At 41.4% G+C, this 27,635-nt stretch overlaps 1 protein-coding gene and 1 long non-coding RNA gene across 2 annotated transcripts; one reads left to right on the top strand and one right to left on the bottom strand.

Moving 5' to 3' along the window:
• Nucleotides 1–3,257: 3,257 nt before the first annotated feature.
• Nucleotides 3,258–7,222, bottom strand: LOC138949728 (gastrula zinc finger protein XlCGF58.1-like). The gene has a single exon (XM_070321530.1). It carries the CDS (start codon nt 7,209–7,211, stop codon nt 5,784–5,786), a length of 1,428 nt encoding a protein of 475 aa, XP_070177631.1. The 5' UTR covers nt 7,212–7,222; the 3' UTR covers nt 3,258–5,783.
• Nucleotides 7,223–24,694: 17,472 nt separating this feature from the next.
• Nucleotides 24,695–27,134, top strand: LOC138949764 (uncharacterized). The gene is made up of 2 exons (XR_011450424.1): nt 24,695–26,732; nt 26,979–27,134. It is a non-coding gene; the product is annotated as an uncharacterized lncRNA (long non-coding RNA).
• Nucleotides 27,135–27,635: the final 501 nt, after the last annotated feature.

Genomic DNA, 27,635 nt, shown 5'->3' with positions numbered 1-27,635 from the left:
TGCCGTTAGTACCCCACTTCTGACACCATATCGAACTCACAACGCACGTGTTCGATGGTATGGGTTTATTAGCAAGCGGCCATGACAGAGAGAGAGAGCAAGGGAAGCAATCCCATTAGCAAGACATTGGTTATTTCCCTTATACCATACTGACAATCCCCATACGTTTTTTTCATGTTTTTGATAAATGTCTTTGATGACGTCATATCCGGCTTTTCGTGAAAGTTGAGGCGGCACTGTCACGCCCTCATTTTTCAACCAAATTGGTTGAAATTTTTGTCAAGTAATGTTCGACGAAGCCCGGACTTCGGTATTGCATTTCAGCTTGGTGGCTTAAAAATTAGTTAATGACTTTGGTCATTAAAAATCTGAAAATTGTAAAAAAAAATTTTTTAAAAACGATCCAAATTTACATTCATCTTATTCTCCATAATTTGCTGATTCCAAAAACATATAAATATGTAATATTTGGATTAAAAACACGCTCTGAAAATTAAATATATAAAAATTAATATGAAAATTAAATTGTCTAAATCAATTTAAAAACACTTTCATCTTATTCCTTGTCGGTTCCTGATTCCAAAAACATATAGATATGATATGTTTGGATTAAAAACACGCTCAGAAAGTTAAAACAAAGAGAGGTACAGAAAAGCGTGCTATACTTCTGAGCGCAACTGCTACCCCGCTCTTCTTGTCAATTTCACTGTCTTTGCCGTGAGCGGGTGACTCAGACGATGCTACGAGTATGCTGTCTTGCTGCGTTGCATTGCGTTCAGTTTCATTCTGTGAGTTCGACAGCTACTTGACTAAATGTTGTATTTTCGCCTGACGCGACTTGTTTACATTTAGTCAAGTTTTGACTAAATGTTTTAACGTTGAGGGGGGAATCGAGACGAGGGTCGTGGTGTATGTGCGCGCGCGTGTGTGTGTGTGTGTGTGTGTGTGTGTGTGTGTGTGTGTGTGTGTGTGTCTGTGTGTGTGTGTAGAGCGATTCAGACTAAACTACTGGACCGATCTTTATGAAATTTGACATGAGAGTTCCTGGGTATGAAATCCCCATACGTTTTTTTCCTTTTTTCAATAAATATCTTTGATGACGTCATATCCGGCTTTTCGTGAAAGTTGAGGCGGCACTGTCACGCTCTCATTTTTCAACCAAATTGGTTGAAATTTGGTCAAGTAATGTTCGACGAAGGCCGGGGTTTGGTATTGCATTTCAGCTTGGTGGCTTAAAAACTAATGAGTGAGTTTGGTCATTAAAAATCTGAAAATTGTAAAAAAAAAATTTTTTTATAAAACGATCCAAATTTACGTACATCTTATTCTTTATCATTTTCTGATTCCAAAAACATATAAATATGTTATATTTGGATTAAAAATAAGCTCTGAAAATTAAAAATATAAAAATTATTATCAAAATTAAGTTGTCCAAATCAATTTAAAAACACCTTCATCTTATTCCTTGTCGGTTCCTGATTCCAAAAACATTAGATATATGTTTCGATTAAAAACACGCTCAGAAAGTTAAAACGAAGAGAGGTACAGAAAAGCGTGCTATCCTTCTCAGCGCAAGTACTAACCCGCTCTTTTTGTCACTTTCACTGCCTTTGCCGTGCGCGGTGGACTGACGATGCTACGAGTATACGGTCTTGCTGCGTTGCATTGCGTTCAGTTTCATTCTGTGAGTTCGACAGCTACTTGACTAAATGTTGTATTTTCGCCTTACGCGACTTGTTTTTCTTGTTCTTGTTTTGTTTACCGGTGCATGTTTTTCCTTCTTTGAAAAGTATGGCCTTTTACTTTGGTACTCACGACGTGCTGCAAAGAATGTTTTTAGCGACCGGCTGCGAAGGTTAAAACAAAGATTGCTCACTTATGACATTGTATTGCATTCTCAAAAGCGAATATTATGAATTTGATGCTTTATCCAGTGACCAAGTTTTGTGCGCACCAGTGACAACAATTAGACGTGTTGTGAATGATGTCTCCGGTAGAAGGCTAATTTAATTATCCCCCGTGTACATCTGCCCTCTGAACAATTGCCCCAGACAAATGCCCCAAACCATGGGCGGACAGTTGCCCCCCCCCCTTTCCGACAACTGCCCCCCGAATACCCCCTCCTCCCCAGCATCGTGTGTGTGTGTGTGTTTGTGTTTATGTGTGTGTGTGTGTGTGTATATGCGTGCGTGCGTGTGAGTGTATGTGTGTGCGTCTGTGTTTGTTTCTGTGTGTCTTTTTCTATGTGTGTGTGAGTGTGTGTAAGTGCGTGCGCGTCTGTGAGTACGTGCGTGCGTGTTTGTGTCTTTTTGTCCCTGTGTGTCTGTTTGCACGTGCGTGCGTAAAATGTTAACGCCGCGTGCATGCGTGTGTTTTCGAAATGTGTATTGTGTGCGTGCGTGCATACGTGCGCACGTATGCGTACAGGACGCGGTTCAAGCACCGTTTGGAGACCTGCATTATTCAGTGACGCACAAACCCAAACCTGTGTGTGTGTGTGTGTGTGTGTTTAAGTGTGCGTGCGTGTGTGTGTGTTTCTGTGTTTTTCTGTGTGTGCGTGCGTGTGTGTGTATGTGTGTGTGCATCAAACGTTCTTAAAGGAATGGTGAATACAAAACTTAAAGCGTTCATTGCAGAAATAATTATAATCATGATAGCAAGAGAAGTGTAAAGCGGTTCCTTTCTTTATTTGGTGTTTAACGTCGTTTTCAACCATTCAAGGTTATATTGCGACGAGTGTAAAGCGGTCATGCATAGCATGCAAATAAAACACATATAGAATTGCAAGTTAATTTGGACAGTAATAATACAATCCAAAGATTGATACTATAAACTTTATATTGCAGGTATTGGACAGAAAGCCTGGTGAGGTGCACTTTGTTTCCATGAGTGGTAGATAAAACACATATGGACAGCACTTGCAGTATTAGTTGCCTTTTGCTTTAAGCTTTATTGTTGTATATCCGGCACATTATGTTGTCAGTTGTTCTTTCAGATTTTTCAAAGTATGGTGTTTGTTTTTGCATGATCTGAATATTGTTGATCACAATAAAATTGATATAATTATACATTTTCTGGTGTTTTTTTTAATTATGTGTGATTGTCAAATACGTATTCAACACCTCGTCAAATTCAAGGTTGATACGTTTTCACATTTACGCAGGATCTCTCTCTCTCTCTCTCTCTCTCTCTCTCTCTCTCTCTCTCTCTCTCTCTCTCTCTCTCTCTCTCTCTCTCTCTCTATTTTTTGTACAAGGTTTTCTGTCCACAAACCTTTTATGTCACCAATATAAATGTGTTTACATGTATATTGTATGTACGTGCCAAGGTGTATTTGAAAAAATTTTTTAAAAAAATTATTTAAATATTATTTTTTTATATATTTTTTTTATTTCTTTCTTTATTTATTTGGTGTTTAACGTCGTTTTCAACCATTCAAGGTTATATCGCGACGGGAAAAGGGGGGAGATGGGATAGGGGAAAGCGGGGAGATGGGATTGGGGAAAGCGGGGAGATGGGATAGAGCCACTTGTTAAGTGTTTCTTGTTCACAAAAGCACTAATCAAAAAATTGCTCCAGGGGCTTGCAACGTAGTACAATATATAACCTTACTGGGAGAATGCAAGTTTCCAGTACAAAGGACTTAACATTTCTTACATACTGCTTGACTAAAATCTTTACAAACATTGACTATATTCTATACAAGAAACATTTAACAAGGGTAAAAGGAGAAACAGAACCGTTAGTCGCCTCTTACGACATGCTGGGTAGAAATCGGGTAAATTCTTTCTCGTCCCAACCAATATGGGACTCCCCTTAACCCGCAGGGGGTTCCCCTAACCCGCGGGGGGTGACGGCACAAATAAATTAATCACATCAAAATAATCACACAGCAAAAGCACTACTTGAAAACTGGCGTCAAACTGTACAGCACAACTTAAAAACCATAAAATGCCTCTGTTTAAACTTTGCACAAGAATCCATAATTCTTTCTTTCTTTCTTTATTTGGTGTTTAACGTCGTTTTCAACCACGAAGGTTATATCGCGACGAGAGAAAGGGGGGAGATGGGATAGGGGAAAGCAAGGAGATGGGATAGAGCCACTTGTTAAGTGTTCCTTGTTCACAAAAGCACTAATCAAAAAATTACTCCAGGGGCTTGCAACGTAGTACAATATATGACCTTACTGGGAGAATGCAAGTTTCCAGTACAAAGGACTAAACATTTCTTACATACTGCTTGACTAAAATCTTTACAAACATTGACTAAATTCTATACAAGAACCACTTAACAAGGGTTAAAGGAGAAACAGAATCCGCTAGTCGCCTCATACGACATGCGGGGTGCAGAGAAATAAGGATGTGGAAAAGAAGACTTTTGCTAAGTGAAATAAAGGTGATGGATCCAGTCAGGTAGAAATAAGACAACAAGAAAAGAATTGGAAAACTGCAGGGAATAGTAGGGAGAGTTATCTTGGAAGGAAATATAGGTGAAAGGACTGGTAAGGCAGAAATAAGACAAAAGAAGAGAAGAAACAGAACCGTTAGTCGCCTTTTACGACATGCTGGTTAGCATCGGGTAAATTCTTTCTAGTCCCAACCAATATGGGACTCCCCCTAACCCGCGGGGGGGGGGGGGGGGTAAGAATCCATAAGACAGACAGCAAAAATACATTAATCACATCTTGATGCTCAGCAGAAGCACTACTTGTAAACTAGCGTTTGTTTGTTTGTTTGCTTAACGCCCAGCCGACCACGAAGGGCCATATCAGGGCGGTGCTGCTTTGACATATAACGTGCGCCACACACAAGACCGAAGTCGCAGCACAGGCTTCATGTCTCACCCAGTCACATTATTCTGACACCGGACCAACACTAGTGTCCTAGCATTAACCCCATAATGCCAGACGCCAGGCGGAGCAGCCACTAAATTGCCAAATTTAAAGTCTTAGGTATGACCCGGCCGGGGTTCTTTCTTTCTTTATTTGGTGTTTAACGTGGTTTTCAACCATTCAAGGTTATATTGCGACGGGGAAAGAGGGGGATGGGATAGGGGAAAGGGGGGAAATGGGATAGAGCCACTTGTTAATTTGTTTCCAGTACAAAGGACTAACATTTCTTACATACTGCTTGACTAAAATCTTTACAAACATAAACTATATTCTACACAAGAAACACTTAAGGGTAAAAAGAGAAACCGTTAGTCGCCTCTTAGGACATGCTGGGTAGCATCGGGTAAATTCTTTCTCGTCCCAACCAACATGGGACTCCCCCTAACCCGCGGGGGGGGTTGATAAATGTTGATATCACAGTCAAATCTAACGATAAATAATATATACTAAACTTGGCAAAAATATTATTGCGATTAAGTTTGCACCCAAATTAAAGTGGTAATTCCCGTGTCATTTTATTCCAACCTTCTCTTGGATGACTTCTCGGATAACTAATTTCCTTTGCACAAATCACGTGATCGCCGCTTAGATTTCCCTGTACAATGCAGTGAGGACAGGTGGCTTTTCTCAAGTATGTGTTAACATGTGGATTTTCAAACTATTTTTGTGAGAATAATTTGCTGTGAAAATAAGGCAGGCATGTGGCTTTTCTCTTGTATGTGTCAACATGTGGATCTTCAAAACAGCAAATTTCTTTGAACGAGGACAGGCATGTGGCTTTTCTCCTGTATGTGTCAACATGTGGGTCTTTAATTGCCCTTTGCCAACAAAATTTACTTTGCAAGAGGACAGGCATGTGGCTTTTCTCCTGTATGTGTCAACATGTGGGCCTTCAAAAACTCTTTCCGAGCAAATTTCTCTGAACAATGGGGACAGGCATGTGGTTTTCTCCTGTATGTGTCAACATGTGGAGCTTTAAATGCCCTTTCTGAAGAAATTTCATTGTACAATGAGGACAGGCATGTGGCTTTTCTCCTGTATGTGTTAACATGTGGGTCTTTAAATGCCCTTTCACAGCAAATTTCTCTTCGCAATGAGGACAGGCATGTGGCTTTTCTCCTGTATGTGTAAACATGTGGGTCTTTAATTGCCCTTTGCGAGCAAAATTTACTTTGCAATGAGGACAGGCATGTGGCTTTTCTCCTGTATGTGTCAACATGTGGGGCTTCAAATCCCCTTTCCGAGCAAATTTCTTTGAACAATGAGGACAGGCATGTGGCTTTTCTCCTGTATGTGTCAACATGTGGGCCTTCAAATAGTCTTTTCGAGCAAATTTCTTTGAACAACGAGGACAGGCATGTGGCTTTTCTCCTGTATGTGTCAACATGTGGGTCTTTAAATCCCCTTTCACAGCAAATTTCTTTTCGCAATGAGGACAGGCATGTGGCTTTTCTCCTGTATGTGTCAACATGTGGGTCTTCAAATAGTCTTTCCGAGCAAATTTCTTTGAACAATGAGGACAGGCATGTGGCTTTTCTCCTGTATGTGTCAACATGTGGCTTTTCAAAACCCCTTTCTGAAAAAATTTCTTTGAACAATGAGGACAGGCATGTGGCTCTTCTCCTGTATGTGTCAACATGTGGAGCTTTAAACGCCCTTTCTGAAGAAATTTCACTTTGCAATAATGACAGGCATGTGGCTTTTCTCCTGTATGTGTCAACATGTGGGTCTTCAAATAGTCTTTCCGAGCAAATTTCTTTGAACAATGAGGACAGGCATGTGGCTTTTCTCCTATATGTGTCAACATGTGGATCTTCAAAACTTTTTTGAGAGCAAATTTTTTTGAACAATGAGGACAGGCATGTGGCTTTTCTCCTGTATGTGTCAACATGTGGATCTTCAAATTCTTTTTGAGAGCAAATTTCTTTGAACAATGAGGACAGGCATGTGGCTTTTCTCCTGTATGTGTTAACATGTGGGTTTTCAAACCATTTTTCCGAGCAAATTTCTTTGAACAACAAGGACAGGCATGTGGCTTTTCTCCTGTATGTGTCAACATGTGGGTCTTTAAATGCCCTTTCAGAGCAAATTTCTCTTCGCAATGAAGACAGGCATGTGGCTGTTCAGTTGTATGTGTTAACATGTGTTTGTTTTGACCAAATATTGTTGTACATTTAAGGCAGGCATGTGGTCTTTCTCTTGTCAACATGTGATTTTTTACTTGAGCACTGGACAATGTTGGTATTTCAGGTGCCTCTTGTTTCAGCCAAACAACGTTGCTGTCAGCACTGGACGATGTTATTTCTGATGTACGCTCCATCTGCACGTTAACTGTTTTGTCCGTCTTGAGATCTTCACCTGCTGGTGCTGTAACAGAAAATGCAAAAATCTTTTGTAAGTCTCATGATGAAAATGTTTACATACCTTTTCTGAAGGTATGCAAAACAGCAATCCTGAAAGATAGAAATTCACAACTCCCAAAGACAGAACGATTCTCTTCCTGAAAGAAAAGACAAGACGTTAAGGAAAGACAGAAAAAGATGTCACTTACCATCTCAGATTTGGCAGGTCTTTGCATGGAATACGACCATCTGTCCACTTGGTCACATACCAGAAATGAACAACGTGGGTGATCCCTGTGCATAGTAGACATTAGCTGATGAATTAAATTAAATGTTGTAAATGCAACCACTGGCTTCTCAAGAAATCATTTTATTCAGTGGAAACCCCCCCCCCCCCCCCCCCCCTTTTAAGACCCTTCAAAAATCTAAGAAAATCAGGTTTTCACTGTACAGCAATTTCAACTCATGTATGTAACCAAGTGAAGGGATGGTCTTATCCCATGTCAAGTCTGGCCTGATCTGAGATGCTGATCCAAACCATTTTCACAAGAGGAAGAAAAGGCAGTTGCTTTCCTTAAAAGTGACTTTGAGCAAAACTTGAATTTTTAAGTTTTTGTTGTTGCCGCAGCCTCAACACGACCCCCACACACCTTACGCGTATATCGCATGTTAACATGTGGATTTTCAAACTGTTTTTGTGAGAATATTTTTTCTGTGCAATTATGGCAGGCATGTGGCTTTTCTCCTGTATGTGTCAACATGTGGGTCTTTAAATGCCCTTTCAGAGCAAATTTCACTTTGCAATAAGGACAGGCATGTGACTTTTCTCCTGTATGTGTTAACATGTGGGTCTTCAAATGCTCTTTCAGAGCAAATTTCACTTTGCAATAAAGGCAGGCATGTGGTCTTTCTCTTGTCAACATGTGATTGTTTACTTGATGCTTTGAATCATGTGTAACTGCACTCGTGGAACAGACATATTGTCGTTTCTTACTGTATGGGAGTGCACATCTTGTCAAATTGTTCTTCAAACAATGAGATTCATCTTTACCACTCGAAGATCCATCTAAAACAATATGTTTTTCTTTCACTAACGTTCTAACGTTCTGCTAAAGATAGGTGTTCTGATTTTTGTTCTTTTTTCCTTTGTCCTATGACTTGTCCCTTTGTCCAGTGATGTCTTTGTCTTACTTGCAGTGACCACAGATTCTGTAGCTGAACATTTCTCCACCACAACAGCCTTAACTCTTGCAGTCTCACAGGTGAAGGTGTCAGAGGATTTCAAGTCACTGTGTTCCACACTCTCAACGTGTTGTGTGGGTTCTACTGGCTCTTGTTTCACTTTCACTTGACAGTAACAGCCTGCAGACAGAGGACAACATGCTGCTTGTGTTACACAGTCACGTGCAATGTCTGGTTTCCTGTCCTCTTCAACTTCCACACCACCACAAACAAAACTCTCACCATGCGCATACACACTTGTTGCAGGGATGTCTTCAGCTGCAGAACTGCTGGTCTCGGTCACAGCTGGTAATGCCTCAGTCTTGAAGTCCTGCCCCGCATTGCATGTACACTCCTCTTTGCACTTGTCGGAGACCTCCATCACTGGCCTTGCTCCACCCTCCCCCACATCGTCTTTTTCACGCTTGATATCATTAGAACATGTACCCCAATCTTGTTCTGAAAATGAAGCTGTGTCTGCAATGGTTCCAAAATCAATTGGGATTTTTGCTGCCCCTTGTTTCTGCCTAGCAACTTCACTGTAAGCACTGGACAATGTTGGTATTTCAGGTGCCTCTTGTTTCAGCCAAACAACGTCGCTGTGAGCACTGAACAATGTTGGTATTTCAGCTGCCTCTTGTTTCAGCCAAACAACGTCGCTGTGAGCACTGAACAATGTTGGTATTTCAGCTGCCTCTTGTTTCAGCCAAACAACGTCGCTGTGAGCACTGAACGATGTTGGTATTTCAGGTGCCTCTTGTTTCAGCAAAACAACGTCGATGTCAGCACTGGACGATGTTGTTATTTCAGCTGCCTCTTGTTTCAGCCAAACAATGTTGCTGTCAGCACTGGATGATGTTTTTTCAGCTGCCTCTTGTTTTAGCCAAACAACGTTGCTGTCAGCACTGGACGATGTTGGTATTTCTGATGTACGCTCCATCTGCATGTTGACTGTTTTGTCCGTCTTGAAATCTTTACCTGCTGGTGCTGTAACAGAAAATGCAAAAATCTTTTGTAAGTCTCGTGATGAAAATGTTTACATACCTTTACTGAAGGTATGTATTTGTTTGTTTATTTGTTGCTTAACGTCCAGCCGACTACGCAGAGCCATATCAGGACGAGGAAGGGGGGGATGAAGGGGGCCACTTGTCAAGCGATTCCTGTTTACAAATGCACTAACCCATTACTTGTGTCCCAGCAGGCTTTAGTAAAACTAAATTAATACCTACTGGAAGATTACCAGTTTCCAGTATGTTAAAATAGGCTTAACCTATCTACTGCTGGACTTACATCAGAACACTAACAGATTAAACTATACATGAATCGCGAGACAAGCGGCAAGAGAAGAGATTTTTGGAAAAAATACAGGTGAATGAGCAAGAAGGCAGAAAAAAGAAAAGAATTCATGAAGAAAAAGAGAGCATGACAGGAAAGAGGAACCAAAAATCTACCTAACAGCAAACTAGAAAGCTCCTGCGGTTCCAAAAACAAGAGGGGCCTTTAATTTCATAACCGCAGTGCCCCACTGCGGGATGAAGGTATGTAAGACAGCATTCCTGAAAGATAGAAATTCACAACTCGCAAAGACAGAAAGATTCTCTTCCTGAAAGAAAAGACGAGACATTAAGGAAAGACAGAAACAGATGTCACTTTAAAGGCACACGATTTCTCAGGAAAACAGTTCGGCTCACCATCTCAGATTTGGCCGGTCTTTGCATGGAATACGACCATCTGTCCACTTGGTCACATACCAGAAATGAACAGCGTGGGTGATCCCTGTGCATAGTGGACATTAGCTGATGAATTAAATTAAATGTTGTAAATGCAACCACTGGCTTCTCAAGAAATCATTTTATTCAGTGGAACCCCTCCTTTTAAAGGCCGAGGTCCAACAGGCCGAAATACCCATGGGTCTTGGCAGAGCCTATTTTCAGTGACCGACAGGTCTCAGGTTACCTAGTCTGGTGGGTGCAGTGGCCAAGGCATTCCGCTTGATTAAACAAGCCAACAGCTGACTGCATACCTCTTCTTGCTGTGTGCCTTTCTTGTGAACCTCTGTAAATTCCCGTCATGTGTGTGTGTGTGTGTTTTTGTGTGTGATATTCACCTTTTTTTCTGACGGTTGTTTGGAACCATTATTAGTGGCAATGATTTTATTGACACTAGCAATAAATCCGCTGAGTGCAGATTACACGCACACACACACATACACACGTGCACACACCGTCACGCACGCATTTGTTCACTGTGTAATACAACTGAGCACATGGTCAAAGTTATGCAGTGCCAAACACTGACGCAACCGGTCAACCTGACTTCGTGTTGTAGACTGAAGAGTAGAAATACCTTCTCTCTTGGTGCAGAACCAGAGTGGAAACTCGCACCAACAATCGGATGTCAATAACTTGAGGAACCACCTAGAGTTCAATGTGTCACTGCTTTCTAATGTTTTATCACTATTGCTGGATGTTTATTTCTTCTTCTTCTTCTGCGTTCGATGTTGGTGGCCGTGCTAGATCCTCAGACCAGTGGCTGCCAGGAAGTCCGCAGTACTGGATGTTTATGAATATGATATCTGTGACAGACAGGGATTACAACATTTGCCGCATAGTCGCCTGAAAAGTGGTGTTTTAGTGTGTGAAAAAGTGAAGAAAGTGTCTTTCATGAGTGCCTGGTTCCAACGTGCCTGACTGTGATACGCGGTGTTCCACTGGAAACATCAAGCAACACGTACAATATTATTTTCTCTGGAAAAGTCTGCCATAAATTCAAGACATTGGTACCTAACTCACGATCGTATTCATCCACTAAATAACTTCAGCTAGAGACATCTTTCTTTCCAAAGAAATTTGGTGTTTAACGTCGTTTTCAACCATTCAAGGTTATATCGCGACGGGGAAAGGGGGGAGATGGGAGCTAGAGACATACATTCTTTGCTTCAGCTTACTTTTTCAGCCCAAGAAGAACACGTTGGTTTTTTTTAATGGATATTTTTCACTTAAAAAAAACCTAAAAAACACTAACATTCGAAAAGTGCAGACTATCTTTGAAATAATTTATTAATTACAGAACGATCATTGAAAGTGCTCAGGCAGATTAGCCAGTGGTGTCATGTAGCATCCATGGCGGCTGCAATAGCGCGGAGTGACCGGAACTTTGGGGTCAGGCAACATCAGGTAAACGTTGTGTTGCGGGTGTGTGTTGCCGAAAAGGAATGAGCGGTGCGTGGACATTATCTTTCTCGTGTCTTTAGCTCCGCCCAGTCCATCACGACTGAGAGCCGTTTGATTTTGAATTCAAATTTGGTGAGTGAATTTTTTTTCTGAAAGTACGTTATCCAGGGCTTTTTGTTTGTTTGTTTATTTGTTGCTTAACGTCCAGCCGACTACGCAGAGCCATATCAGGACGAGGAAGGGGGGGGGGGGGGATGAAGGGGGCCACTTGTCAAGCGATTCCTGTTTACAAATGCACTAACCCATTACTTGTGTCCCAGCAGGCTTTAGTAAAACTAAATTAATACCTACTGGAAGATTACCAGTTTCCAGTATGTTAAAATAGGCTTAACCTATCTACTGCTGGACTTACATCAGAACACTAACAGATTAAACTATACATGAATCGCGAGACAAGCGGCAAGAGAAGAGATTTTTGGAAAAAATACAGGTGAATGAGCAAGAAGGCAGAAAAAAGAAAAGAATTCATGAAGAAAAAGAGAGCATGACAGGAAAGAGGAACCAAAAATCTACCTAACAGCAAACTAGAAAGCTCCTGCGGTTCCAAAAACAGGAGGGGCCTTTAATTTCATAACCGCAGTGCCCCACTGCGGGAATCCAGGGCTTATTAGACACACTTTTTGGGGTGCATGTATGGTGTACACCTTGAAATGTTTGCCTGACAAAAATGGTGCTTTTGAGTTTGGTATAGACAGAGTATTTGGGCGGGGATATAGCTCAGTTGGTAGCGCGCTGGATTTGTATTCAGTTGGCCGCTGTCAGCGTGAGTTCGATCCCAGGTTCGGCGGAAATTTATTTCAGAGTCAACTCTGTGTGCAGACTCTCTTCGGTGTCCGAACTCCCCCCCCCCGAGTACACTACATTGGGTGTGCACGTTAAAGATCCCACGATTGACAAAAGGGTCTTTCCTGGCAAAATTGCTTAGGCACAGTTAATAATTGTCTACCTATACCCGTGTGACTTGGAATAATAGGCCGTGAAAGGTAAATATGCGCCGAAATGGCTGCAATTACTGGCCGTATAAAATTTCATCTCACACGGCATCACTGCAGAGCGCCTAGAACTGTACCCACGGAATATGCGCGATATAAGCGTCATTGATTGATTGATTGAGTATTTTTGAAAATAATATTTCAAGTGATAGCTCGTTTCCTGAAAAGGGTTGGACATTAGACTGAAGTGCCACGCGCCGCTCTGCTTTTATAGCCGACCCTCGGCCTTTAAGACCCTTCAAAAATCTGATAAAATTGGGTTTCCACTGTACAGCAATTTGAACTGACCAGGGGCAGTGAGGAATTGTTAGTATGTTACCACGTGAAGGGATGGTCTTATCCCATGTAAAGCCTGACCTGATCTGAGATGCTGATCCAAACCATTTTCACAAGATTTGTTTGTTTGTTTGCTTAACGCCCAGCCGACCACGAAGGGCCATATCAGGGCGGTGCTGCTTTGACATATAACGTGCGCCACACACAAGACAGAAGTCGCAGCACAGGCTTCATGTCTCACCCAGTCACATTATTCTGACACCGGACCAACCAGTCCTAGCACTAACCCCATAATGCCAGAGGCGCCAGGCGGAGCAGCCACTAGATTGCCAATTTTAAAGTCTTAGGTATGACCCGGCCTGTGTTCGAACCCACGACCTCCCGATCACGGGGCGGACGCCTTACCACTAGGCCAACCGTGCCGGTATTTTCACAAGAAGGAGTGAGCCTTTAAAGTCATCTTCCCATGCTTTATGCTGTATGTGGGCATGCCTGTCTTGTCAAAAGTACTTCAGATGAGTTTACTCAAGTTACATACACACACCCTGCGACCACATTCTTTCTTTATTCGGTGTTTATAACGTCGTTTTCAATCACGAAGGTTATATCGCGACAGGGAAAGGGGGGGAGATGGGATAGAGCCACTTGTTAATTGTTTCTTGTTCACAAAAGCACTAATCAAAAAATTGCTCCAGGGGCTTGCAACGTAGTACAATATATTACCTTGCTCATACCTGTCAGCCTGTACGGTTTTCCCGTATTTTGTACGGGATTTACTCAAATTTTGGTGTGTACGGCGTAGAACGCCTAGCTGTACGGGTAAACCAAATTGTACGGGAATTGTACGGGAAAATTCAAAACCCGAACAAAGATTCGAAACCGATCATCAGATTCGGTTCTGTTTAGCAGACGACAACAACTTACAGAGAAAGACTGTAACTGAGCTTGTGCGCATGCGCAGAAGGTATCATAGAGGGCGTTGTGGCCCAATCCGCTACTTTCGTGTCGCGAGATTTGGTCTTTGTTTTCACAACTTACTTCAGCGACAGACAACGATTCGCGTCACTTTTCGTGCTACAACTGAAGATGGAGAGGCCAGTGAAGAAAAGAAAGAAAGCCGGACATGGTCAGCACATGTCGGAGTGGGAGAAAACGTACTTTGGTGTCGTGCGATCATCGGACAAGGGAAAGGCTCGCACATCAAAGTGAAAGTTGCTGCTTCTGGTCACTACGACTTGAAGCAGCATTTTGAAACGGCGGTACACAAACAATCATTGATTCGTTCGAAACAGTTCAAGTCTGTGAACCAACATTTCCAGAAACGAGACAGTCGCCTTCCAACGGAAGAAGATGTGACGCAAGCCAATGCCATGAAACCATTACCACAGTCAATCTGCTTGCCACGGCAAAGTCAGCTACTGCTACCTACAACAAGTGTCATGCTTGAAGTGATCTAGTGAGACTGGACTGTGATTTTTCCTGGTGAACAGTACGTAGTACAAAGTAGTTGTGTGGGTGTGACTGTGTTATACATTTAAGCTTAAAGTGATCTGGAGAGACTGGACTGTGATTTTTCCTGGTGAACAGTAGTACAAAGTAGTTGTGTGGGTGTGACTGTGTTATACATTAAAGCTTAAAGTGATCTGGTGAGACTGGACTGTGATTTTTCCTGGTGGACAGTAGTAGTTGTGTGGGTGTGACTGTGTTATAGATAAAATTTAAGCTTAAAGTGATCAGGTGAGACTGGACTGTGATTTTTTCTGGTCAGGACAGTAGTAGTTGTGTGGGTGCGTTTTACAGTAGTTGTATGTATTTATTAATGCTAAATCAGATGTGTTTTATGAATACAAAAGAGATGATGAGTATTTACCAGCTGGTTTTTCTTCTTTTTTTATGTCATGCAAGTGAATTGCAAGTCTTGCGTGTGAACTCGGGTTTGCGTGTGTTCATTTTTTGGGAGTGTGTAAGGGATTAACAGGGTCAAATTTAGTGCCTTTTACAAAAATTGCAACCACATCAGTATCTCCCATATGTGTTTTTTGCGAGCTGACTGATCTAAATTTGAGATTTGTGTTCGCAAGACGAAAATGATTGCAGATTGGCCGACTTCGACAGTGATCTCCGTTCTGTTCTTCACAGTTATGATAAAGACATCGTTCTAAGGTCAAAACAAGTCGAAATTTTGAGACTGCTGCCGGAAGGAGACCGTAATATATATGGTTGCATCACTACAGAAACAATCGTCTGCTTCATCGAACGCCGAAACCAAACGGTTGATTATCATGTGACACTTGGCATTCTTTCTTTCTTTCTTTATTTGGTGTTTAACGTCGTTTTCAACCACGAAGGTTATATCGCGACGAGGGAAAGGGGGAAGATGGGATAGGGGAAAGGGGGGAGATGGGATAGAGCCACTTGTTAAGTGTTTCTTGTTCACAAAAGCACTAATCAAAAAATTGCTCCAGGGGCTTGCAACGTAGCACAATATATGACCTTACTGGGAGAATGCAAGTTTCCAGTACAAAGGACTAAACATTTCTTACATACTGCTTGACTAAAATCTTTACAAACATTGACTATATTCTATACAAGAACCACTTAACAAGGGTTAAAGGAGAAACAGAATCCGTTAGTCGCCTCATACGACATGCGGGGTGCAGAGAAATAAGGATGTGGAAAAGAAGACTTTTGGTAAGTGAAATAAAGGTGATGGATCCAGTCAGGTAGAAATAAGACAACAAGAAAAGAATTGGAAAACTGCAGGGAATAGTAGGGAGTGTTTTCTTGGAAGGAAATATAGGTGAAAGGACTGGTAAGGCAGAAATAAGACAAAAGAAGAATAGAAACAGAACCGTTAGTCGCCTCTTACGACATGCTGGGTAGCATCGGGTAAATTCTTTCTAGTCCCAACCAATATGGGACTCCCCCTAACCCGCGGGGGGTACACTTGGCATGGAAAAACGATATTTTGGTCATTTGCCATAGAAGTGTTCAAAAGATGCGTTACATGATTGCACAAAACTCCCCCCCCTCTCTCTTTCTCTCTCTCACACACACCGTGACACACACACACACACACACTGACACACACCCGTGAATCAACCTCTTCAGACATCACTTCCCGCTAAAGATGAAGCTTTGAAGATGAAGACCATTGTTGGAGAAGTCCGCAGTACAAGCCATCAACAACTGTACGACGAGTCAGGCTTTATTTCACTTTTAGAGAGGCGTAAACGTCAAAAATTGATCTTATTTCACAAGATTGTACACCGTAAGGTGCCAAACTACTTACTTGCGATATTGCCACCATTAATATCAACTAATAACCCATATCGCCAGCGCAGACCTTTAGATAGGAAAGTTCCATCGTTTAACACTGAATTATACAGAAACTCATTTCTCCCATCTTCAACACAACTCTGGAATTCTTTACCAAACTACATAAACCTTAGTGAGTCCCTGAGTGAATTCAACCATTTTTTGTCAAAAAACGATTTAAGTCCGCCGTGTTTTTGGTATTCTGGAGATCGCCAGCATATCACAAACAATTCACTGTGAGCTAAGGCTATATATAAGTGATCTTAATAACGATCTAGTGAGACGTCACGTTGCTACATATGCATCTTATGACTGCGGATTTCCGTCCGAAACCGTAAAACACTTCCTATTAGATTGTCCAAATTATCGCGAAGCACGTCAAGAAACCATACATACCCTCCCTAACCACAGTATTCACCTCCCCCACCTTCTAAATGGAGACAGACACTGAGTATTCTCTAGATTTGATCAGGAAATTTGTTTCCATAGTACACTCGGTCATTGAACGTTCAGGCCGCTTTGGGCAAACCAGGATGTATTGCGATTCTCTGGCCACTCTAGAAACCTGTTTCTGTCCAATCCCCGAAACATGTCTAAGGAAAGGAAACAATTGAAAAACAACAAGAACAGCAGACTGAATAATCTTTATTTATTTTCCTTGTCTACTCCACTGGTCAAAACTGGGGGGTGGGCGTTTACAAGGTACTATACCATGTACACCTGCATGCAACTGAGGCGTAAAATAAAACAAAAAAAGTCTCCCCGTGTTTTTATTTTATTCAGTTTGTTTGGGTTGTTGCTATTGACTTTGAAACTGGTTTCTGCATAGTATGTGACAATGACTGGCTGTTTGTAGCAATAACAAAATTGACAGCAACGGGACCTTCATGGTCGAAAAATACAGCGAATAGCCCTGTTTCTGCTTTGAAAACGTCGCTTACAAATTTGATGCATCTCGTCATTTTGGTCTAGACACGCTTTGTTTCTGTGTTTTCTGGCACTAAAGTAGAAGGAAACCAAAGTCTCATAATCAGTGATTGCAGTAATAACAAATTTGGGTCTACTGGGTTCACAACGGTTGAGCAGATCGCGTGCGAGAGGACCCTGATGCTCCTTCCGTTCCCCTGTCAGCTAATGAGGCACCCATTTTGCGGCAAGCTTTTGAAGCGGAAGATCATTCTTTCTTTCTTTCTTTATTTGGTGTTTAACGTCGTTTTCAACCACGAAGGTTATATCGCGACGAGGGAAAGGGGGGAGATGGGATAGGGGAAAGGGGGCAGATGGGATAGAGCCACTTGTTAAGTGTTTCTTGTTCACAAAAGCACTAATCAAAAAATTGCTCCAGGGGCTTGCAACGTAGTACAATATATGACCTTACTGGGAGAATGCAAGTTTCCAGTACATACATACTGCTTGACTAAAATCTTTACAAACATTGACTATATTCTATACAAGAACCACTAAACAAGGGTAAAAGGAGAAACATAATCCGTTAGTCGCCTCTTACGACATGCGGGGTGCAGAGAAATAAGGATGTGGAAAAGAAGACTTTTGGTAAGTGAAATAAAGGTGATGGATCCAGTCAGATAGAAATAAGACAACAAGAAAAGAATTGGAAATCTGCAGGGAATAGTAGGGAGAGTTTTCTTGGAAGGAAATATAGGTGAAAGGAGTTAAATGTTTGGCCTTTCAAATGATGATCAGTGGCCTGAGACTTGTATAATCGGGGTTTGATCATTTTGTTTGGATCATACCTCGTAAAAGCAATCTGTTCCACTGTATATCTGTTACAGGCATTAAGTGAAACCAGGCATTACGCATAATGCCTAAAATGTTCAGGCATTACGCGTAATGCCTGTGACCACTAGGCATTACACGTAATGCCTAAAAATACCAGGCATTACGTGTAATGCCTGAAAATCATTGTCAGGCATTACACGTAATGCCTGAAACCTGTTACAGGCATTAAGTGAAACCAGGCATTACGTGTAATGCCTGAAATTTTCAGGCCTGTGACCAGGCACTACAGGTAATGCCTAAACGTATATAATGCCTGAAACATCTCTGCAATTGTCGTTGGTGAGGTTTCTGTTGATGTTTGTTGGTGGTTCGTGGGTGGTTTGTTGGTGGTTGGTGGTGGGTCGTGGTTGGTTGTATGGTAGTTGGTCGTGGTGGGTCGTGGTTGGTTGGTGGGTGGTGGTTTGTTGTTGGTTGTTGATTTGTTGTTGTTGCATTGCACCAAAAGACGGTCCAGGCGTCCGACTTTCAGCTTGGGGCATTGCACCAAAAGACGGTCCAGGCGTCTGACTTTCAGCTTGGGGCATTGCACCAAAAGACGGTCCAGGCGTCCGACTTTCAGCTTGGGGCATTGCACCAAAAGACGGTCCAGGCGTCTGACTTTCAGCTTGGGGCATTGCACCAAAAGACGGTCCAGGCGTCTGACTTTCAGCTTGGGGCATTGCACCAAAAGACGGCCCAGGCGTCTGACTTTCAGCTTGGGGCATGTCGATGTCTTCATTTGGTTACAATAATGCCTTTTGTAATTCTTCCTCCGTTTCGATCAAGTCTATCGGGCAACGTTGTTGATCTCAGACCGATCTTGGCTTCCGTGCCAAACATTGCTTTAAATGGCGATCTGCCTATACCGGCGTGGTGACTCGTGTTCTTTCTAAACGGGACAAATTTGATACCAGCAGTCCAGTTCGTAGTCTTGTTCTCGCTCATCCATGCTACCAGCATATCCTCCCTTTGACATTATAATTATGTGTCAACTACTCTATCAGAGACAACATTGGAGATAACCCGGTTTCAGTATTGTTTTACGATAGACGCAGAGCTGAATACCAACACTCAAATCTGTTTTTGACAAACACCACACATCACTTACTTTCCCAAGAGATGATACTCATGACGTGACTTTGTCGTTTTCTGGAAGGCAGCTTTTACTTCTTCGATTGTTCTGAAGTACACAGCTTTCAGGAGCAACTTTCTGCCGTCCTTTTCATAATGTTCAAACAAACGTCGAGTAAACAATTGTTCTTTTTCATTATCCTCCATGGTGACGAATAAGCAACTGGTGAAAACTCGACTGGAAATATTGGACCTCGGCTTTCCATTGTGACATGCACTCACAAGTACGTGAAATTCAAACTGTGGTGAACACTATGGCAGAAATACATTATTTTGCATTGCGAACCATCACTCATAATCGCAAAATAAAATGTGCAATCATTTCAAAGCTCACTTGATCGAATGTCAAGTTACTATATTCACACCATGACATTTTGTCAACACTTTGTCCTTAACAAATGTTCTCACCGTCATCCAAGAGGTAATGGATAACTGTTCAGTGCAATAGGCTTTTATCTTGTGTGTATTGCCTGAATTGCTTCAGGCAATAAGCGTAATTTTGAGAGACAAATTTCAGGCATTATGTGTAATGCCTGGTATTTTTAGGCATTACGTGTAATGCCTAGTGGTCACAGGCATTACGCGTAATGCCTGAACATTTCAGGCATTACGCGTAATGCCTGGTTTCACTTAATGCCTGTAACATATCCACTACGTCTTATAAAAGCAATCAGTTCTACTGTATAGCCACTACGTCTTACAAAAGCAATCTGTTTGTTGAATATGGCAGGGGAATTATTGGCCTATTCACTTATAATTCAGTCGATCGTATGTTTCAACATAAACTGCCTTATCGATGTTAAGTTTACAATGAGCTGCACAAAAAGGCAGATTTTTTTCTCATCGATGTACTGCTGTATACAAAGCTTCACTTACCGTAAACTATTTTGTCTGCAAGAAAAAATTCTCTTTACATAGGTTTTGTTAACACTAACAGTAACACACCTAAAAGATGTCACTTTAACAATTAAAAGCTAGCATTTGTTCAGCAAGGCACATTGTATATTGAGGATGTTGCATTTGTTGTTTTAGTGTTAGAGAGGTTTGGTTAACCTTACCGTATGGCTCTGGTTCCGTCATGTGCCAGTACTGCGGTGTCTCTTCTGCGACATCAATCTCTATCTTGATGTCAGACAGAATTGCTGTGTCTCCTTCCTCCATGCTGCAGTGAGAAGCTTCTGCATGTACCTGTCTGGTCACTAATGAAGGCCTTGATGGTTCCCCACTGTTCACAGCATTACTGTAGAAAAAGAACAAAACATGGGGTACATGTACATGTATTTGAAAAAAAACGAGGATGAAATGGTGCAATGGTTCTGTTTGCACTTGCAGTACCAAAAATAAATCTATGGCAGCTGGTCGTTATGGTAATTCTTCCCACACGACATCACAACCACCAAAATAGCACAGCCGCCACAGGAACATCTGAACAGCCATTTTCAATTTTTCAAGTGAAAAAAGTCGTGGTCTTGTCTTTCAAAAGTGTTTTGTTTTCACAAACTACAAACATGGCACGCGCCCCTCAGCAAAGTAATCATTGTATGCAGAAATCAGCGATAAAAAGGTGAAATAAGGCAAAAGCTATGCGCACTCCGAGTGTTTACAGGATTGCTAGGTCTGTATACACTCCGACAATGAAATGCCCCCTAACTAGCCATTAGGAAGTAGCCAATGAAAAACCAATATGATGTATTGACTTCCGCTATCTCTTTTCGGAGTGTCGAGGATTGGCAAATAATGTACATAATTTACATGGCATACAACCACTTCTGGGTCACAAAGTGTGTTCCAAACTGCCGTGCAGCAACCGTTTTTGTGTGTGTTACTGTATGTTTTTTCAGGGGTTGGACTCTCTTGTGATGAAAAAAAGAGGAAATTACTTTTTTCTTGGGGGGTTCGATTTTTTTTTAATGGTACATTAAAATCTGTGCAATCTGGTGCATTCTGAAAGTAAAATCGTACTTGTTTGGATCAGGTAAAAAAAACATTCTTCTCGCTCCCCCCCCCCCAAAAAAAAACCTCAACCAAACAGAAACAAACCACTTTCACACAACAAGGGTAACATTGTAATGGTGCATATATACGTAATGAACCATGTATCCATAATCCAATACTGGCAATAGTATGATCTAAGTGACGCCCTAATGCACTGAAGCTCAAACTTACTGTTAGTTATCAGGAGTTTTCAGTCAGCACAATTTAACTCTCAAGCCTCCAGTGTTCTGTTCCATCTTCACTTCTCTCCATATTATTCAGTCAACAAGTTATAGATACTGTGATGAATTCTCCAATAAGTTCTTTATCAACCTTCTCCCCTGTCCAATCCCATCTCCGCTTGTTTTTCAAACTTTCATCCAATGTTGAACATTTGCTTCGTTCGACAATGTCTTTGCGGTGCGCCATTTTGTTTCGCAAACCGGAAAAGGCAAAGGCAAAGACTGTGTACCAAATACAATTCCGAACTGTTTGAGAAATAAATGCCGTTTGAGAATAAAATCGTTAAATATCATTTGACGCGGACAAATAGATTACTCCAGCGGATTTCGTAAGTTTTGTCCACGGAAATCCGCGGATTCGCGGAAGAGTTTGTTTGTTTGTTTGCTTAACGCCCAGCCGACCACGAAGGGCCATATCAGGGCGGTGCTGCTTTGACATATAACGTTTGTTTGTTTGTTTGCTTAACGCCTAGCCGACCACGAAGGGCCATATCAGGGCGGTGCTGCTTCGACATATAACGTGCGCCACACACAAGACAGAAGTCGCAGCACAGGCTTCATGTCTCACCCAGTCACGACATATAACGTGCGCCACACACAAGACAGAAGTCGCAGCACAGGCTTCATGTCTCACCCAGTCACATTATTCTGACACCCTTCTTTCTTTCTTTATTTGGTGTTTAACGTCGTTTTCAACCATTCAAGGTTATATCGCGACGGATTCTGACACCGGACCAACCAGTCCTAGCACTAACCCCATAATGCCAGACGCCAGGCGGAGCAGCCACTAGATTGCCAATTTTAAAGTCTTAGGTATGACCCGGCCGGGGTTCGAACCCACGACCTCCCGATCACGGGGCGGACGCCTTACCATTCGCGGAAGAGTCCCACCCCTGTTTTTTGTTTGTGTATGTCCCAAGCGTACTTTGATATGTGTACAATGAATGGCGTCGCTGAAAGGTCAAGGTCAAATCCCCATGGCAAGCAGCCTATTCCATGAGAACATTCTCAGCATCACTTTACCGAAATTAGCACCACACCCTCTTGACCCTGTGACTGCTGTAGTGAATGTGTTCTGGTTCGATGAACAAGCTCAGCCAGACGCGCAAGCTATTCTGCTCAAAGGATCAACTTTCAACGCCAGGGTGAAACTGAAAGCCTTGGCCGGGCCTGGATACTCTAGCCATAGTTTCCGGCGTGGTGCTGCGACGTTCGCTTTGTCTGTGGGAATTCCTCGCGAAGTCATCAAGTTATGGGGTGACTGGAAGAGCACGGCATATCTAAACTATCTGGATCAAATTCCACAGACTGTGCTCGACCATTACGTACAGTTTTTGCCAAAAATCTTCCTTCCTAAGACCCTACTTAATTAGTGTTGTTTTGGGTGGAGATGGGATAGAGCCACTTGTTAATTGTTTCTTGTTCACAAAAGCACTAATCAAAAAATTGCTCCAGGGGCTTGCAACGTAGTACAATATATGACCTTACTGAGAGAATGCAAGTTTCCAGTACAAAGGACTTAACATTTCTTACATACTGCTTGACTAAAATCTTAACAAACATTGACTATATTCTATACAAGAAACACTTAACAAGGGTAAAAGGAGAAACAGAACCGTTAGTCGCCTCTTACGACATGCTATGTAGCATCGGGTAAATTCTTTCTCGTCCCAACCAATATGGGACTCCCCCTAACCCGCGGGGGGTGCTAGAGATCATGAGGTTGCCGGTTCCAGCCTTGCCTTCTTAGCTTAGTCGTTAGTGAAATGCGCTAGAGATCATGAGGTCGCCGGTTCCAGCCTTGCCTTCTTAGCTTAGTCGTTAGTGAAATGCGCTAGAGATCATGAGGTCACCGGTTCCAGCCTTGCCTTCTTAGCTTAGTCGTTAGTGAAATGCGCTAGAGATCATGAGGTCGCCGGTTCCAGCCTTCTTAGCTTAGTCGTTAGTGAAATGCGCTAGAGATCATGAGGTCGCCGGTTCCAGCCTTGCCTTCTTAGCTTAGTCATTAGTGAAATGCGCTAGAGATCACGAGGTCGCCGGTTCGAGCCTTGCCATTGTCGGTACATTTTTATTTTTCTTCAAAAATGGGTTTATACCCCCCGCGGGTTAGGAAAGAATTTACCCAATGCTCCCCAGCATGTCGTAAGAGGCGACTAACGGATTCTGTTTCTCTTTTTACCCTTGTTTAAAATCAAGGATAAGCCACAAATTGTTTATAAAATAGCTAACATTCTTCAGCTTCAGGGGAGTTTTGCCCCCCAGACCCCCCAACGGGACCCTGGACCCCAGGTTGTACCACCCCCGCCCCACCCCCCTCTGGCTTAACTGCTCCGCCCCTGTAATCTGTGTTCATAAGACAATGATTGTATGTATTGGTGTTCCCCTCTTGAGTCTTGTTCTTCAATGACAATGTTGCGGTGACTTTGTATGAGCCAAAATAATAGCCGAACATTTTCCAAGATGTCCTGAAGCTTTCTGACAGTTTCGGCCAAATGACAATGTCCCAACATGAAAATGTCTGGCAACACCCCTGCCTTCTAAAAAAAAAAGCACAAAATGTTAACTCCTAATTCAAATACCGGTTGGAATCAACTTGGATGATGATATCCACATTTTAACAATGAAATTTAATTTTGATGAGTAAATGGAACATGAAAATGATGAATTAGGTAATCTTGAACTTTAGCGTGTTAAATTCATAGCTCATAATTCGGAAGCATTTAAGTCTCCAAATTTGTAGAACCTGCACTTGTAATCATAACAAGTCATTTTAGATCCCTTTGAAGTTACGGAATAAACTCCGATGAACTGTACAAATGGTCAAGAGTACAACAGAGCGTCGAGTGCCTGTATCACGAGTTGGTCACAAAACTAGCCTTGTAAAGGCAACCATTCTACATGCACCTCAATCAAACCTGTTCTAATCTGTTCAAAATAAGTTGATTTCAATATGCATGTCTTCTTGTGTTCAAATCTGTGTCTGTTGAGTTATATATCTGTGGATTAGTTCGAAAAAGTCGGTTGTCGGCGAAACGCGAAACGTGACACAATTCACACACTACACTTTGAAGCTGCATGTTCGCTTTACCAGAGACAATTTGAAACTGAATCAATCATATCATGTCATGAAAGACAAAACAGTTCAATGCAGGTTTACTGTCAGGACGAACGAATGACCGGCGATGTGTATAATTGCGTTCAAAGGACGGCTGCTTGCGCGTAACCGTCGCGTTAGTTTTTCGTACCGAGTTCGTCTTCATTTTAATAACAAGTTGGAAGTCTCGCGTGGGTGGGAAACAGCATGATTTTAAAGCTTCTGTCGCTGCCTTCATTTCGGCATAGGACTTTAAGCGGTTTCTTGATTCCACTCTACATAGCAGTCCAAGGGAAAAATAATTGAAAACCGCGTAAATGTTATGTTACGCGCATGCAACAAAAAACGATCCCTCACTAGGACGTGAACGAGATTTTGCGTAAGCGGCGGCCATTTTGAATATTGTTTACAAAAGAGCTGGTTACATGCTGTTTTGGTCGAAGCATTGATGGATCATTGTGGCGAAAAAGCATGAGGTAAGTTTTGCTGTTTATGGTTACGTTCATGCAGTTTTGTCAGTGAAAGACATGAAATGCAAGTAAAGTGACCAAAATACATTATCATTTTTATGAACAACGGCATGAACGAGAAAACAGTGTTAGCAGGGGTTATCTTAGTTGCATTTGGAATTGTGGAAAATGTTTGTTGATTTGTTATGAGCACATGTTTGTGAGTGACCATGCTTACTTTTGGTGTTACTGTTTTTAATGTTACATGCGTGAATATGTTTGCTTTAGGAGAATGATTTTTACATGTTTTTTAGCGAGAAGACCAATTTTGGACGTAGTGTTGTGAGATCTCGAAGGATTAAAAAAAATTGTTACGACTTACCATTTTTTTACCATCTTGACGCGTGATTGTAACTTAACACGAAAGTACATATCGTTAACGTTACGTACAAGCAAGTGCTGCATTAATTTTAGATCGGGGAAATTTTAAAGGAAAACAAATATGCAATAATCTGAACATTTGCATTCTCGATGAATGTGGATGGCCCTGGTACGATCTTAAACCCAAGTTTGAATGTTCTGTTCGTACGTAACCTAACGCAATCACAGTGACAACATGCCCGTGTAAAGTTACATGCTAACTATCACCTTGTTGATGGAAACTGAATCTGCAAGTACCTGTCTGATTTTTCAAGATGATGCGTTTTGAATGGCGATCTTTAACTTCAGTTTGTGTTTTCGCCTGCACAAGGGATGTTTTAGTGATATATGTGTTTGTATGTAACTTTACTCAATAAAGAGTGGTGTTAAGTTACACTCATGTATTTTTCATCACACAAGTTTGGTATAGCAAAATCTATTGAATAGGAGCTTTTTAATACAAATGAATTGTTTGCTTCATGGTAACATTTGAATTATAATTGTGCATTATGTTACATGCAGTAAAAACGTGCATGCAAGTAACTTAACACGACAAATGCATGTTATGTACCTGCAGTCATACTGACATTTTCAAATGGCATTGCTAAGATGAACTCAGGATTTCATTGACTGGTTCAATCCCACTTTGAAAGGTGACTGCTTTTCAAACTGTTTAATGCTTCAAAATAGATTAAAGGTGTTTGCATGTAACATGACACCATAGGTTTTGTGTAAAGTTACTTTGAAACGTATCTTGAAGAATTTCACATTTTTGTGCACACTAATTGCACACTATAATGTTCAAAGAGTGGATCATTTAGTACAAGCATTTTTTTTAAACATGTGTTTGAATGTCACATAACACAAACATAATCATAGACTAAGGGATTATTCGGTGTTAAGTTACATGTATGAGTAAAAATTGCCGTCAACATAGTTTATTATCTTTTCTTTCTTTTCTGTGGATGCTTTTTTTTTTAAGGCTGCTTAACAACCAAGATATGGTTTAATGCAGGTCAACAAACAAACAAAAACCCACTTAATCTATTGCTTGAATGTAACTTTACTCGGTAAAAACAAAAATTCACAAAGAAGGTGAGTGTTTTCAGACTAAGAGTGAATAATTATGTATTAGGATGAGTTTTAACAGTATGTGTTTGAATCACAATGTAACATAACACACACATGATCAACAGCATTAGGAATGCTATTTCAGGACACAAAAAAGTTTGTTTCATCGGTCCAGCATTTAATTTTTTTTAAATTTTCTTCCTTCCCTGGACACTATCAACTGAGACAACATCCAGTGAAGTTTGCAGAACAGAGTGGTGTGGACTCAGCTGACAATACTGTGACCTGCATTTCCAGGGGTAAGAGTACAAGGACTTCAATACATTCAGGAAGAAATTGTGAGAATTGAGGCACTGGGGATTTATTTTTTTTTGTTTGTTTCAGTACCGATGATACTAGTTTTTGTTTAAATGTACACGAATATATTAACATGCATGGTAATTTATGTTTAATTCAATCAAATTGATGATTTTCATGAGATTAGTTATGTGGAACTGGTACGCTTTGAATATCACCTCGGAATTTCTTGTTATTTTGTGTTGCAGATTCAAGCCCTCATTGGTGATGGTGCAGAAGTACATTTCCTGAAGAAACAGCGTGAAAGCAAACAGACTTCTATGTGTGGCCCTTTGTTCCCATGCACTAAGATTTCTGAAGCTGTACTGTTGTCATGTATTTGTTTAGCATGAGGTCAACCAGCCTAGATGCATTCCCTCCATAATAAAAAAAAACAATAAAAAATAATACGAGTGGGTGGAACGCTGTTTTGTTAATATTTCAAAACTGTCATTGATTTTCATGTATGCAGAGGCTCTTCTATTCCATCTGTCAGTGCCACATCTGTGGTTAGCAGCTTCATGTTTGTTTTTGAGTTCATGTTGTGCTGTTGTCTAGTTACAATCTGAAAGATCTATAGGAAAGGCTGGTTGGTAGCAAAGTTTGGTTGGTAGGACATTTTTGGTTGTTGCCCAATGTTTTGTCTAACATTTGCTGTTTTGTTTGAGTATTTCTCTTTTGATTACTAAGGTGTAGCTGAAGTAATAACAAAAGTTGAATGGATATGTTTGCCTTTCCCTTATTCGGGATATTTTGTTTGTTGCCTAAAACTGGCTCTGAATCCACTTAAATTCAATTATTTCACTGTCTTAAGCACTCAATAGGTCATTCAATATTAAGAGAATGTTTTCTTCAATTACTAGTAC

This window comes from Littorina saxatilis, linkage group LG16 (genome assembly GCF_037325665.1).
Source record: "Littorina saxatilis isolate snail1 linkage group LG16, US_GU_Lsax_2.0, whole genome shotgun sequence".
Lineage (NCBI taxonomy): Eukaryota > Metazoa > Mollusca > Gastropoda > Littorinimorpha > Littorinidae > Littorina > Littorina saxatilis.
This window is presented reverse-complemented; position numbering and strand designations above follow the sequence as displayed.

Excerpts from the sequence above, each read along its gene's own strand:
- LOC138949728 (XM_070321530.1), bottom strand. The coding sequence starts at position 7,211 with ATGGAGCGTACATCAGAAATAACATCGTCCAGTGCTGACAGCAACGTT.